This window comes from Diabrotica virgifera, chromosome 9 (assembly GCF_917563875.1).
Source record: "Diabrotica virgifera virgifera chromosome 9, PGI_DIABVI_V3a".
NCBI lineage: Eukaryota > Metazoa > Arthropoda > Insecta > Coleoptera > Chrysomelidae > Diabrotica > Diabrotica virgifera.
This window is the reverse complement of record NC_065451.1, coordinates 1-16197: the sequence shown is the minus strand read 5'-3', so window position 1 is coordinate 16197 and position 16197 is coordinate 1. Positions and strand designations below refer to the sequence as shown.

At 33.1% G+C, this 16197-nt stretch overlaps 1 protein-coding gene across 7 annotated transcripts in view; it reads right to left on the bottom strand.

Moving 5' to 3' along the window:
• The window catches only part of LOC114324883 (acetylcholine receptor subunit alpha-like), a 195524-nt gene extending 188760 nt beyond the window's left edge, over nt 1–6764 (bottom strand). For 6 of the 7 annotated variants that reach the window (XM_050662850.1, XM_050662854.1, XM_050662849.1 and 3 more), the window contains exons 1-2: nt 4499–4702; nt 1361–1405 (exon numbers count right to left, since the gene is read on the bottom strand). In XM_050662850.1, the coding sequence (XP_050518807.1) occupies nt 1361–1405; nt 4499–4702 (249 nt within the window). Of the gene's footprint in view, nt 1–1360; nt 1406–4498; nt 4703–6717 lie in introns of those variants that run through there. The other variant, XM_050662853.1, reaches the window with a different exon arrangement.
• Nucleotides 6765–16197: the final 9433 nt, after the last annotated feature.

Genomic DNA, 16197 nt, shown 5'->3' with positions numbered 1-16197 from the left:
AAACCACTGGTACTTGCTAACTACTTATCCACCAAAACGTCGACCGCTCCTCAGCGCTGCCAAATAACATACTGACTTCTTTTTCAAACTCTCTCAATCATCCAATCCACTTTTCCCCTTCCACATTACCAAGAATCAGAAACATCGACTTTTCCATTCGACAAACAAACAGTCCTTTTCAAAATTATTCCGACCATCCTTAATTACTTTCGGGGAAACTCTACAACATTTACTCGGGTTGAAACAAATATTAAAATTCCAAACTTTCTTTTTAAACCACTTTCCCAGAAAGTGATAATAACATCTACCTGTGGATTCTATAGTTCTCGTAATAAACAAACTATTTCCATTTTAAATCTAAATACATCGTCCTTTTCACTTTAATTATTCACAAAAGTCTTTAATGGTTCATCGGAAAGCTCATTAAAAGAGAAATCCACTTACCAAACTAAATTCTAATAAATATTTACAGCTCAATATACAGGGTGTATCAAATTTATGTGCCCGCGTTATTTACAAAAAATTTAATTTAATTTTCATTTTGCTTTTGATTGATAAATTTGAAAACACAATAATACATAGTGATAGTCAAAAGTCCGTCCCCCCCCCTCGTATCTTTTGAACGGTTATACTTATAATAGTGAAATTTGGAGGGAGGAAATGAACGGACTTAGGATTCTCAATTAGTCATGACAGGTGACGTAATAGTGACAGATGACTTTACAACGCCACTGTGACAGATAATTTTAAATGGGACCTTATGGCAAGTGATGCCTCGTTTGAAAGGTATTGAAAATAGCTATTCATTCATAATAATTTTATTTGAGTTTCAGCTCATTTTGATGAATAAATGAAATAAATATAAAATGGTAGTTTCGCATTTACTTAATAAAAATTTAAACTGCCGCCTACGCTTACTTGTCACTCAACTACTAGACAACTGAAAAGCGTCAACTTTTTTAACAAAAAAACCATAGGCGGACATTTGAATTTTTTTTTTAATTAAACGCGAAACTACAATGTTATATTTATTTAAGTTATTCACCAAAATCAAAATCAACTTAAACCCAAAAAAAATTAGTATGACTGAATAGGTATTTTGAATACCTTTTAAACGAGGTATCACTTGCCATAAGGTTCCATTTAAAATTATCGGTCACAGTGGCTCTGTAATGTCATCTGTCACTATTACGTCACCTGTTATGACTAGTTGAGAAGCCTACGTCAGGTCAGTTTACTTCCTCCCTCCAAATTTGACTATCATAAGTACCTATAACCGTTCAAAAGATACGAGGTGGGTACGGACTTTTGACTAGCACTGTATATTAATATCATAATAATAAATAACTACGTAACTTACCTGCTCCACCCATAAATTAGTAGTCATAATTTGGTTTTTTAAGTTCTGAAACAAATAGAAAACACAATTAAAGCGAATATAAAATCATTTTGTTACAACGTAAATAATGATTATTATTGTTGAAGCTTTGAAATATTTTTTTGTATTCTCATACTAGATATAATCAGTTATGATGTCACTACCTGTATCATAATGAACTTCATTATGATACAGATTTTCATTAAGATACAGTTTTTTAACCAATAGAATCGCGATATGGCATTCGCGATAAAGGTGGCACACGTGCAGTCACCAATGGCGAGTCAAATACATACGCTTTGACAGTATTATAGTTCTCAATATGTAAACAAACCGTCAAACTGACAAACTACTGAATTTATTTGTGTTACAAAATTAATAAATTTGAATATATTTTTTGTTGTGAATGATCATAGAAAAAATAGTGTATACAACTTGCATTTAATTATCATTATGAAGCTCGTACTCTATACGAAACTCGCCGCATACGGCTCGTTTCGTAACTCTCATACTCCCTTCATAATGACCATCATTAACTGCTCGTTGTATAATATACTATTATGCATCTGTTTAGATTAATTAGAACATTTGCCAAATCCTCCGAACTGTCCAAAAATGCTCATGTTTTTATTTCTACAATTTTTTTATAACTTTCCTACGCTTCTTTTTATTTTCTTTTGTTCTAATGTTTTCTTCTATTATACCTTCCTAGCTTTCTTTTCCTTCTTTTCTTCCTTTGTCGTTTATTTCCCATTTGTGAACGATCAAAATCAATAGTACATTATGACAACAGAATAGCAGCTTTCGTTAGGCAAGCCGCACACCAACGAAACATGAAACGAAAAACATGAAACATGAAACGTAAAACACGTTTCATGAAAATTAAACACGGCTAATCAAATCTTGAAGTCCGCCTACCAATGAAACGAGTCTGATTCATGCTCATAACACATTTTTATTTTCGGAGAGTTTCATAAATGGCCGGACGTCTATTTGTTTAGCAGTGTTTTATTTCCATGAAACGTGATTTACGTTTTATGTTTATTTAATGTGCTGCCTGCCTTACAGTACATTGAATCACGGTTTTTGCTCCAAATTTTAAACAACCTCTTGGATTGACATGAAATTTGGCATGCACATAGCTAACATGTCAAAGAAAAAAAATGATACTATGCCGACGTGTACTTTTATCTAAGGGGTGAGTTTCACCCCTTCTGGGGGGTGAAAAAATATACTTTCAAAATAAGTCCGGAATTCGATAAACTGACTAATTTTAAGCAACTTTTATTCTATAGAGTTTTTCATCAAATAAATACTTTTCGAGTTATTTGCGAGTGAATACGTTCATTTTTCAACAACAAAAACACGTTTTTAGACGGATTTTCGCAAATAAGTCAACAAGTAAAAGTATTTTATCGAAAAAAATTGTGTACCTATGAGGTCTCTAGACCTAGTAGAAGCAGAGTTATAGCTAATAAAAATAATTTTCAAATTCTAAATAAAATATTTCAACGTGAAATAAAGAAAAAATGAAGCACGTTTTGGAGAAAACTCATTACAACTTTTTAAAGTGTTTAAAAAAGCTTTATTTCTGCTTTTTTAAGTTTCTAGCATCAAATGTGAGCAAGTTACCCTCAAAATAATGTTGGTCCCTTTTGTTTTGGCAATAAAAAATCGGGAAAATCACCTCCTAATTAGCATCTTAAATAAAATTAATCGTTTCTGCTTTATAAGTTGCTTTACAATAATTGTTTATATTTATGATCTGTTAGTTTCAACGGTTCAAAGTGCTTACTTTTGAACAAATTTGGTTTTAAAGTAAAATTATTAAAAATTTTAATTTTGAAAAAATGCTTTTTTTTTAAATAACTTAAAAATTATTAGTGATACCAAAAATCTCAAGCAGTAAAAAAAGCTTTTCTGAATATTTTGGATTAATTGTTTTTCTGTAAGGAAAAAATTAGTTAAGATTTAGTGTTTCTAAATTTGCATACACTCGTGATTAGTAATTCGTTCAAACCCTTTCAAAAATAAGAGCTTTGAACCGATGAAACTTACAGATCATATAAACAATACATACACGAGTAAAGCAACTTGTGAAATGGTAACTATTAAGTTCATTCGAGATGCTAATTAGGAGGTGATGTTCCCGATTTCTTTACAAAAAAAAGGGACCAACTATAATTTGAGCGTAACTTGTTTACTTTTGATTCTAGAAATTTTTTTTATAAAACAAGAATAAAGCATTTTTTAAACACTTTAAAAAATATGTCATGAGTTTTCTCCAAGAAATGCTTCATTTTTTGGTTATTTCACGTTAAAATATTCGATTTGGAATTGAAATGACCTCTGCCTCTACTAGGTCTAGAGACCTATACACCATTTTTTTCACTTTTTCACAGGATATATTTTTGCTAAGAATGTTTTTTTATAAAATATTTACTTTTTGAGTTATTTACGAAAACCCGTATAAAAATGGTGGTTATTTTATTAAAAAATAAACATATTCACTCACAAATAACTCGAAAAGTGTTAACTTAGTTTAACAATGCTATAGAAAAAACGTTGCGTATAATAATTAGTCAGTTTATCTATTTCCGGACTTATTTTGAATGTATATTTTTTCACTCCCGAGAAGAGCAAAAGCACACGTCGGCACACGTATCACTTTTCTTCTTTGACATGTTAGGTATATGTGTATACCAAATTTCATGTCTATCCAAACGGTTCTTTAAAATTTGGAGCAAAAACCGTGATTCAATGTACTTATAGGTGTGAAACAACAATAATAAAGTTGACCGTTTTTTGGCTGTTTTGAAAAACAATTTTTTAATACATAATCTTGTTTTGTCACAGTAGGTGATTTCATCTTTAAAGATGGCATTTTTGATATAATAAGTAACAATATTTATTTGGGTGTTACATAATCTACCAAAAAGAAAATATTAGTACCTACATATATATATGTGTACACGTTGTTGTAGAGTTGCAATGATAAGGAAATTTTGTAGGTAGATGATAAAAAAATGACGTGCCCTATTTGTTGGAGTCACACTTTGTTATATTTGACGTTTTGTTTCTTGTTATTGTTTTTCAGTTGTTAAACGTAATAGGACTTACCACATCGATCAGCTGACTAAGTTTTAGTTTGATACACACTCTGAGAACGTCCGAGGTGTTAACCACTGGCCTAACGAGTTTGTTGTAATTAGATAATAGGTCATCGTATAGACGTTTGGCGTCCGGATTGCCAGCCACGACGGCGTGCACAACGAGCGCCGAAAACAGCCATGCCCGCAAAAGGCCCGACGCCGACGTCTGCATCGCGACGCATTCGATGGCTCACTGAGGAGGACGTTCAGGAAGACGGTCGGCGGAGACTATGGAATTAGTCCAGGGCGCATCTGTTTTGAAAAGATGTTGAGAGGTGACTGATATTTTTTGTAGAAATTACTTACAAATAACTCATACAATAGGAATTGAGTTATCCTCCCACTCAAGAAGGTCCGGAACATTGTTTAAATATTCAAAATGTCAAAAAAATAAAGAAAAAATTCGATATCTTTCTTCGGTTTTTGATTATAACTTTAATAGTATTGATTTCCGAGAAAAAATGCACCGATATAAAAGTTGCATAATTAAATTTCCTACAAGATACTATTGGTTAAAAATTTTAAAAATTGTCACCCTTTTTGCAAAATAGCAATAATTGCGAGAAAAACCATAAAAAATAAGTATATATTCGCATTTTACTTTTTTCAACCATTTATGCTACACTTAGGACCTTCATGTTTTACCCAAAAAAACATTATGATATAATAAAACAATACTGTAAATTTCATTAAGATCCGTTCAACAGATTTTGAAAAAAAAAAATTGGCAATCCATCTTTTGTAAAAAAATATGCAATTTTTAAAAATATCACAAGACTGAAAATAAAGCAAATAGCAAGTTGAAATTTTTTTTGCCCATAGAAGAACAATGCAGGGGATAGTTGGACAAAACGGGATACCATTCTTATTTATTTCTATTACGGGAAAAATGTTAAAGGAATAATCATATTATTATTTTTTATGGGAGAAAATTAAAAACAATATTGAAGAGGCAGCAACAGAAGCTCTAGGAAAACGCAAAGTCATACTGAACAAAAGAAACAACAACAATACACCATGGTTCAGAAAAGAAATAAAAGACAAATGTAAAGAGAAGAGAGACGCCTACATGAAGTATAAAACATCAAACACTCCAGAATCCAGAGACACCTATAGAAGAATACGAAATGAAACAAAGCAATTGGTAAGAAGAACAAAAAATGAACACTGGGAACAGTTTACAAAAAGGATGGAAAGCGACTTCTACGGAACACAAAAACAAATATGGAGATTCATAAGAAACCAACGGAAAGAAATGGCAGAATTGAAGGAATACAATAACATACCAGCAAACGAATGGGAAAGATACTTGACGGAACTGTTTAAAGGAAAGGAAAATCATAATCAAAATAATAACCTACCTGAATTAAGACACGAAATTGAAATCAGTTTTCAGGAAGTAGGGGTAGCCATAAATTCACTCAAAAATAGGAAGTCACCAGGACCAGACGGAATAACCAACGAGCTTCTAAAATACGGAGGAGAAAGTATAACCCTAGAGATGACAAAACTTATACAAAAACTAATATTGCACTGCAAGATACCAGACGCATGGAGAAACAGCATAATGATATCAATGTTCAAAAAAGGAGACAAAGAAGATCCCAACAATTATAGAGGTATAAATCTACTAAACACCGCACTTAAGCTAACCACAAAAGTCCTAACCAACAAAATCAATAAACTAACAACTTTATCAGATGAACAACAAGGATTCAGATCCGGAAGATCCTGCGTAGACGCCGTATTTGTACTGAGACAAATAACAGAAAAGGCCATTGAGTACAATAAACCAGCATATATATGTTTTATAGACCTGGCAAAGGCTTTCGATCGCATACAAGTCGAAGACGTCTTACATTTACTGTATGGAAGAAACATACCAATCAATATTATACAAACCATCGAAAACATCTACTTTCATAATCGAATACAGGCAAAGATAAATGGAAAACTAACGCAGTTTATACCAGTACAAAGTGGAGTCAGACAAGGTGACTCATTAAGCCCACTGCTCTTTAATATAATAATGGACCAAATAATAGAAGCAGTACGTAAAGGTCGTGGTTACAGAATGGGGAATAAAGAAATCAAAGTATTGTGTTATGCAGACGACGCCGCATTAATCGCCGAGACAGAAGACGATCTCCAAAGATTAACACACATCTTTAATACAACAGCCAAGAAATACAATATGATAATATCAGCAGAAAAAACCAAATGTATGACAACATCTAAATACCCACTACGATGTAAAATCGAAATTGATGGGAAAATAATAAAGCAGGAAGCAAGGTTTAGATATCTGGGAATTGATATAACCAGTTACGGAGATGTTGAAGAGGAAGTACGACAACAAAGCTTAAAAGCAAGTAAAGCGGCGGGATCTCTTAATGACACAATCTGGAAGAACAGACACTTAAGACAAGACACAAAAGCAAGAATCTATAAAGCAGCAATTAGACCTATATTAACATACACGGCGGAGACAATGCCTGATACATCTAAAACGAGACGACTACTAGAAAAAACAGAGATGAAAATACTCTGACGAATATCAGGGAAAAGTCTGTTGGATAGGGAGAGGAGCGAAAACATAAGAAGATCATGCAATATAGAAGACATAAATGGATGGGTGACAAAACGGAAACAGGAGTGGAACGAACACATTAGTAGAATGGCAGAGGATAGGATAGTACGAATAGCACGAGATAAGTCACCAAATGGACGAAGAAGTATGGGCAGACCAAGAAAAAGGTGGTGCGATAACCTAAACAATGTAGGAGGATAATATTGAAGAAGAAACAGGCTTTAAAGCCTACATACAAGAAGGAAGAAGAAGAAGAAGATTATTTTTTATAGGCACTATAAAATTATTAGGCATTTATTATATTTTATTTATTGAAGCACACAAAAACATATTTTTAGCTATTTTTAATGACTGGAAAATAGTAAAAAAAATATTTATTAAAGTCCTGCACATCCAGTTTTAGCATACCATTGTTGGATAAAACGGGATAGGTTCACAATATTTAATTTTTTGCATACAATTATCTAAAAACTATATTTAAGTAGATATAAGACTGCAAAGCAACATTTACCTTTGAAAAAACAATATCTTCAGTAGTCAGTAACTTAAAAGTAGGCCTTTTTTATGTTTTATTGCCAAATGGGAAATAAGACCTTTTATTTATTAGGACTTGGTACGTATATCAGAACAAAAGTCGAAATTGTTGTTCTTATGTTGTTTGTTGTTCTTTTCTGCAGTATGAGAACACACTTTATAGCTATTTAAAAAATTAATAGGCCAACAAATAAATAGGTGGATAAAACGGGACATAAAAAACTGTACTCCATTTTATCCAACTTAGAGGTGTCCCGTTTTGTCCAACTCAGACATTTTTCAAAACAAAAATGGCTCCTGCCTAAACGTGAAAGTAAAACTAGATAGACTACACATGAGAATATTCTTTAATGTGTGCTTAATTAAATGTAATAGTCACCGGAATTATATGTTTAGATATGTAGGCAATATAATGTAGAAAACAACGCACTTAAAAGTACAAAGTACCAAAAAAATAGAGTCAAACAATTCTAAACACAACAACTTTTCATCAAATAATCGCATCGAGGTAAAACGAACTGAGAATGTTAAAATGATAACTGAGAACAAGTTTTCGTCGTTGTCCGATTGATAGCAGCACTAGTTGGGTCTCTAGGTTAGGTATCTCGTTTTATCCGACTATCCCGTTTTATCCAACTCTCCCCTACCTTTTATTAGCAATTTCCAAAATTAAAATTGGTTAACCTTCGGATGACCAAGGGGGGTAAATTTTGACCCCAATGTATGTTTTTATTTAATAAATTCACAGAAATATGTTCAATTTTAAACTGATTATTTTTGAAGTTATACTTCTTTACGATCGAGGGTGAAATTTTATAATTGCCTGGCGCATGCGCAGACAGTATGTAGTTCGTTGCTAATCTTTCAAATTATGTATCAGCGCAAATAAGCCATTAAAATAATATAATACTGTTTTTTAGTATTTTAGTAAATGTATTATTTATTATAATTTTTGTGTCTGGATTTGTCTTCCTTGAGCGTAAAATAATAAAATATCTATTTTTATATTTCACTTGTCACCGTGATGTGTAATTATGTATATCCAAAACGTCAATAACAGGCTCTTTGATAGCCTGGTTGGTAGAGCATTGGACCAGAGATCGAGAGATCGCGAGATCGCGGGTTCAAATCCCGGACGATTCATATTCTTTTTTTTTTAATTTTTAGCATTGTTAAGTTTTGGTTAATTTTTGGTAATTATTGTTAATTTTTTGTATTGTAACTGTTCAGTATATTTATTTAGTTGACATTATAATAGAAGTATAACTTCTTACGTGCGTACCTACAAAGTACACACACATTCTTTTTTTTATTTAATTTTAATATCATTCTAGATACCCTTATATTTTGTAATAAAAAAATTCTCTATATTTTACGAAAAAAAATTTTTTTTTTCTGAATTTTAGGTCAAAGACGAACTTCCTTGGCCTTCCATGTTCCAATTTTATATGTAAATACCGTCTATTATGTGAAATTGTTTGTAAGAAACCTTCCAATATTGAAAAAGAAATTGTTTGTTAAACCTGTGGCGACGTAAATTAGTGTATATTTCAAAATTTCTTTAGTTCTATGTTCAGAATGATGATTCCTGTTTTGGTTTAGTTGTGATTGAAATATGTTTTACTAATGTTTATTTATTATTTATTGATAAAATACTAATATTAAAATTACGAATACATTATTTTATTTCTTAAAATAACTTATTTCTTTCTCAATTGTCATTTCTGACTTGGGGTCATTTTTTAGCTCCGTTGGTCGCCATGTAACAAAAAAAGGTTGGTCATCGGAAGGTCAATTAGCACGGAGCACAGAGGGTCCAAATGCTGAAAACGTGGTCATGAGGTGAAAAAGTCCTTATCTAGGGATTTTCATGTTTACAGTTGTTTTCTCATACTATCGTAGAGTCGTAAACGCAGGTAAAAGGATCAGACTGGTGCCTAGCTCAGGAACAAGTGAGCCATGTCCGAGGTTATTTTAGCCGACAGAGAAAGTGAAAAAGAACGCGTATATTGAAAACGCTGTAAAACGTTTTGTAGTTTATCAATTTTATCGCTGTAAATCAGATTCTTCTTTTTTAAGTATGTATTAATCTAAGATGTAAATTAACTTAAGATTTAGTAACAATAAATGCCTTAAATTTGTTAATGCATAAATAGTGAAAATATACTTGAAATAATCAAAATTTTGTAAAGATACATTCATAAAGTACAAAATTCTGCGACTAATGTTTATTAATCTTAAAAAAGATAGTAAGAAGATACAGAATCACTTTGGTTTAGTTGCCTATAACTGCCTATGCATTGTTGGCAGTTGTTTGAATACAAAAGTGGGAAATGACGCATATTACATGATTCTGGCGATTGTTGAGTATGTATGGGCGGTTGTACATAAGTAATAGGTTCTGAATATTGTACTTCGTAAAGAAAATGTATTGGTAATCAGCAATTTCAAAAGTGCTTTGTAATATAAAATTTTAAACAAATATGCGTTTAAAATAAAATGTTCGAATTTCTTTCGACCATATTGGATCCGCCATTTTGTTTAAAAAAAAGTAATGTTAGATTTGTAATCAGCGACCTTAAACTACTAAATTTGACAAAAAATTGCATTTTGATTGATATTTTCAATTTTTCCGCCATGTTGGATCCGCCATTTTGTTTTTCAGAATAAATAATGTCAGATTTGTAATCAGCGATGCCAAAAACCCTTGAGAACGAAAGTAACTCCGAATTGTATAAACAATATACGCTTTTAAAGATTCATGACCACGTTTTCGGCATTTGGAACACTGTGCGGCGTCAGGACTTTTTTTAAATAAACATTAATTTTTGGTGCTACGCCCAGGACAGCGGATACGTTTGCTTTCATTGGACATTCCAATGATCTGTCAAAAATTATCGAATATTGCGGCTGTGTACAAACAAATTAATGTGTTGTTGTTAATAATTGTTAAGTTGTTTAGTTTTTATTGTTGTGAGCACAGAGACAAAAGTAAGTTTATACTTGTAGTGACTTTTAAAATAGTTTTTAAAAGCAAAAGGTACTTAAGTGTAAATATTTTGGTATTGTAATGAAAAATAAAATATTCTATTCGGAAAATGTAAAATGTTCGATTTACACAATTCCAACAAAATTTCTACCAATCTTTATCTAATATATTATTTTCTTACTCTATATTTTGTTGTATTTTAATATTTTAATTCCAGAAAAATCAAACTAATTTGATTAATTCAGACAATAAGCAAATATTCAGCCCTGTGATATATCAAACACGTTATAAATAACGCGCACGATATCCTGCATTTACGTTAAATTCTACAAATTGGTGTGATGTATGACAATAATATGTATGTTTACACCGTTCTTAGGCGTCAACGCCCTTCGGTAGGGATCTATGGAGGCGTATCACCAAGCCGGAAGCCCTTATCCCTTCCCGTAGCGCTCCTCCATAGGCCGATCAGACACCAGTTTATTCCAGACCAAGCCGTAGACTCTATTGAGTTTTATACTACGGCGTTGGCCTTTTATAAATTTCATGACCTAGCTGAGGCTCGAACCAGCGACCACAAATCGCAAATCCACTAAACTTGTCGATCGACTGAGCCCCAGCTAACTGGACCGTCAAGACCGACATGACAATAATAACGTTTCTCAAAAACGTTATCTGGTAACATAACAGGTTCGTTTTAACGGGATCTATTTAACCTCTTGTTATAAAATAACGTGTGGTATAAAGAAAAAATATATAAAAAAATGGACAACTTAGTCCAGAATTTTTTCAGATTGTAAACGTCGGGTTATTAAAATAATTAGATGATGCTATTAGAAGATTTAATAAATTTATTTTTTATAAATTAGCCCTGTTAACGTGCCAAACACGTTATAAATAATAACGTGCACGTTATCCTGCATTTACAACTGTCAAAAGCTTTAAAACATTCAGTTCCCATGTCTAATTGGGTACATTTTAACGTGCTTGACTCACAACCTAATATACACGAGTTTGATCACCAATGCAAATTTTTAATTCTTAATTTTTTTATACATTTTATAACCCAACTTTTTTTAAAAAAGCGTTTTTTAAAGACCTTTCCAATGAGCTTTTATAAATTTAATTTTATTGCGTACTTTAAAAGATATTTTATTTAAAACTGAATAATCATTTTCAATTTCGTTGCAAAACGTTAATACAACCGATTCATATTCTGTTCCAATCAGAGAGTGCAGCAAGCACCTCTACTGGTCTCGAAACTTATTAGTCTCTCATCAGGAGGCACATATGCTGCTCTCTCTGATCCAACAAAAACAAACCCCAGCGTGCAGTCCCGGATTGCAACGAACGAAATGGCATAGATGCCCTAGCGGCAACTGCTAGCAAAGAGACTAAGTTTTCACTCTAATGGCATATAAAACAACATAATGCTATTCTACATCCCACCAGAATGCAAACAATGGGAACCTTCTCTGGTTACACCTCCGAGGCTTCTATAATTTGCAAGCCATACGGATGCTGAGACTAAGGAAGATGAGGGAATTCTACAATTTACAATTCACGTCCCAGCAAAAAGTTAATGTTTATTTGAAAAAAATTCCTGACGCCGCGCCGTGCTAATCAACCGATTTTAATTTTTCAAATTCCTAATCAAAGATATGTACAGTGTTCTCATACATTTAAAAAAAATTTACTTGCTCTCTGCTTTATTTTCAATCCTGCAAAATTTTGAAAAATTGTATTTATTTGCGAATGCTGGATTGAAAAATGTATTGAACCGATCTTAATGAAATTTACAGTATTGCTTTATTATATCATTAAGTTTTTCTGGGTGAAATATGCAGCTCCTAAGTGTAGAATAAATGGTTGAAAAAAGTAAAATGCAAATACTTACTTTTTATGGTTTTTTTTTCGCAATTATTGCTATTTTGCAACAGGGGTGACAATTTTTAAAATCCTTAACCAATCCTATCTTGTAGGAAATTTAATTACACAACTTTTATATCAGTGTAACTTTTCTCGAAAATGAATACTTTTAAAGTTATAATCAAAAAACGAAGCAAAAAAATCGTTTTTTTTTCTTCATTTTTTGACATTTTGATTCAATGTCCGGACCTTTTTGAGTGGGAGGATAAATCAATTATTATTATATTATGAGGTATTTCCAAGCAATTTCTGAAAAAAAATATGAGTCACCTCTCAACATCCAAATGTACCTACTCATATTTTTACAGATGCTCCCTGGACTAAATGGAATGTAAGCGGAGAAGGACGAACAGAAACGATAAGGGAAATGCAAGGATTGGGTTTCAGATTTCTGGATGCCCGTAGGCAACGTACAAATGAACTCGGTTAAGAAAAATTGACCTAACTTTCGATTATCCTTTTAACAAAATCTAACTTCTTTTTTAGCATTAATACACACAGCGGCAAAATTAACGGAAAACCTTATGGGATATGTCAGATGTCTCGAATTTTATAAACCTGTTGTCCGATTTTAGTGAGTTTCAACGAAAATTTTGTGTTGTGATCGGGCAGCCAGCGGGGGGTGGACCCTTTACATCCAAACCACGCTGACTGCCTATTTTTATTTACTTATTTTACTTTTTTATATTTTTAGTTATTTGTTTTATCGTATTTTATTTATTTACCTATTTAATTTTATTTATATAAGTATATATTTCTTTCTAACAATTTTTTATTTTTCGGTTTAAAAAAAAAGTAATAAAAAAGTAATAAAAAAAGCAATAAAAAAAGTAATAAAAAAAAGTAATAAATAAGTATTATAAAAAGTAATAAAAAAAGTAATAAAAAAAGTAATAAAAAAAATGATAAAAAAGTAATAAAAAAAGTAATAAAAAAGGTAATAAAAAGTAATAAAAAAAGTAATAAAAAAGTAATAAAAAAAAGTAATAAAAAAAGTAATAAAAAAAAGTAATAAAAAAAAGTAATAAAAAAAGTAATAAAAATGGTACCAACAAATCCGACCAACAGGTTGGACCGACAAATCGAACAACATATTGTACCAACCTATCCGACAACAGGTTGGAGAGACAAATTGGAAGACAGATTGTACCAACAAATCCGACCAACAAGTTAGACCGACAAATCGGACGACAGATTGTACCAACAAATCCGACCAACAAGTTAGATTGACAAATCGGACGACAGATTGTACCAACAAATCCGACCGATAGGTTGGACCGACCAAAAAGAAAAAGTAATAAAAAAAGTAATAAAAGAAGTAATAAAAAAAAGTAATAAAAAAGTAATAAAAAAAGGTAATAAGGAATATGTAATAAAAAACAGTAATAAAAAAAAGGAATAAAAAAAAAGTAATAAAAAAAGTAATAAAAAAAAGTAGTAAAAAAATGTAATAAAAAGTAATAAAACAAAAGTATTAAAAAAAAGTAATAAAAATGGTACCAACAAATCCGACCAACAGGTTGGACCGAAAAATCGGACAACATATTGTACCAACCTATCCGACAACAGGTTGGACAGACAAATCGGAAGACATATTGTTACGGATAAGGGGAATAAGCTAGGCAAAAGTCTGGGTCTCTAGCTTATTCCATACAAGGAGCTACTCAATTCACGGAATGGGACGTTTCGGCGTCGCCGTTTCGGCGTGGCCATTTCGGCGTGGCCGTTTGGGCGTAGAGCCGTTTCGGCGTAGGCCGTTTCGGCGTAGGCCGTTTCGGCGTCGGCCATTTCGGCGCCTGCCGGTTCGGCGCCCGCCGATTCGGCGCCCGCCGATTCGGCGCCGGCTGATTCGGCGACAGATACTTTGGCAAAGTGAGAGAGAAAAAAAATAGTTGTTAATGTATGATAGTCTGAAATTTTCTTTAACAAAAAATGTAGAGTCAGGAGAACAATTTTCGACATTTTAATTTTAGAAGATGTAAAATAATACCCGAAAGTTAGGTTTGGACCGAAGGGTTAGGTCTTCCTCCTTTGAAAATTGTACTGTATAATATATAATATATATAATATATTAATTTTTTAATTAATTATGTGCAATTAAATAGCTTACATTTACAAAAGTTGGAAAAAATAACATTTAATATATTTTTTTAGTGTGGTATAGATATAAATCAAGAGCCTCTTAAATTTCTAAAAAAGTAACGTAGGTATAATCTAATGTCTTACTAATAGACTCCAATGTAGGTATTTAGTCAACTAAAATAAAATCTCTGACGCCGAAATGGCCGACGCCGAAACGGCCTACGCCGAAACGGCTCTACGCCCAAACGGCCACGCCGAAATGGCCACGCCGAAACGGCGACGCCGAAATGTCCTAGACCCCTCAATTCACCCCCGGCCTATCCGTATCCTCGTCCATTTTCAAAGTATGGACGGCTTCGCTGGTCATCAGCTACGCCTCAGCCCTGCAGGGCTAAGGTAATGTGGAAATGCACCAGGCCTTGACAAAGGCGAGTGCAAAGGGCGCACTGAGTTCTGACAAGAACTCAGTGGAACAAGCTTGACAGAGACAAGCTTGGAACCTCCACGGTTTTGGCGCCAACCGGTTGATTGACTGCTTCTCCACTAAGTATTAGCAAATACGCGGGAGAATGAGGCTATCGACATTGACGCTGTTCTGCGTTCCCGCGAACCAGAAACGAAAAAGATCGCGAACGAGTGCTCAGTTCTCAGGTATATATGTATGTACTTCACAGTACCGGCGCTAGGGCATAAGGCGCCCGCCTGCAAAAGAAGCATAGGCGCCCTTCGGTGTCTTTTAAATTATTATTTTGTGTAACACCGACAGAAAAAAGGTCATTTTGGCGCCCCCCAAAGAGGGGCGCCCGCCTGCAGTGCATCCCTTGCAGGCCCGTTATCGCCGGCCCTGGTACTTCATATCATAATCACTACACATTTCACCTAAACACTCACAAACATACTACACACAGGCAACACACAAACCACAGAGATACTATATGTATAGAGTCCAAACAGCGAGGCAAAGTTAATACACTTATGTTTCTGGGGGACTTACTGTATATATAGATTTCAAAAATCACACAATACGGACTTGCTTCGTAAAGAAGTCAAGTCTACGCATACCAATAACACACAGAAATAATATATATATTTTGGATCCAAAACGGAGCAAAGTTAATATACTTATGTTCTGGGAGACACTGTATATATAGATTTCTAATACAAGAACAAGCTAGGTAAAACCAAACACAAGCACTACTCTACACGGACTTGCTTCACTAAAGAAGCCAAGTCGCACACACACAACAAAACATAGGGATACTATATATATAGAACTCAACCACTAAAGTTACTATACTTATAGTTTTGATTTGGGGTACTATATATATTGTAGCGTGATTAGTGTAATTACTTCTAATTACAATAAAACTAGCGGTTCGTAATTTATATACGACTTTATTTATATAAGTTACAGACGAATTTATCTTATACACTAAACTTATTCACAAAATATGCCCGTATTTATACCCAGTTGTTATTCTGGAACAATCGACTCCCATCTCGAGCTATCGGCTTGTTCCGCCTACGTGACGTACCTTCCAGA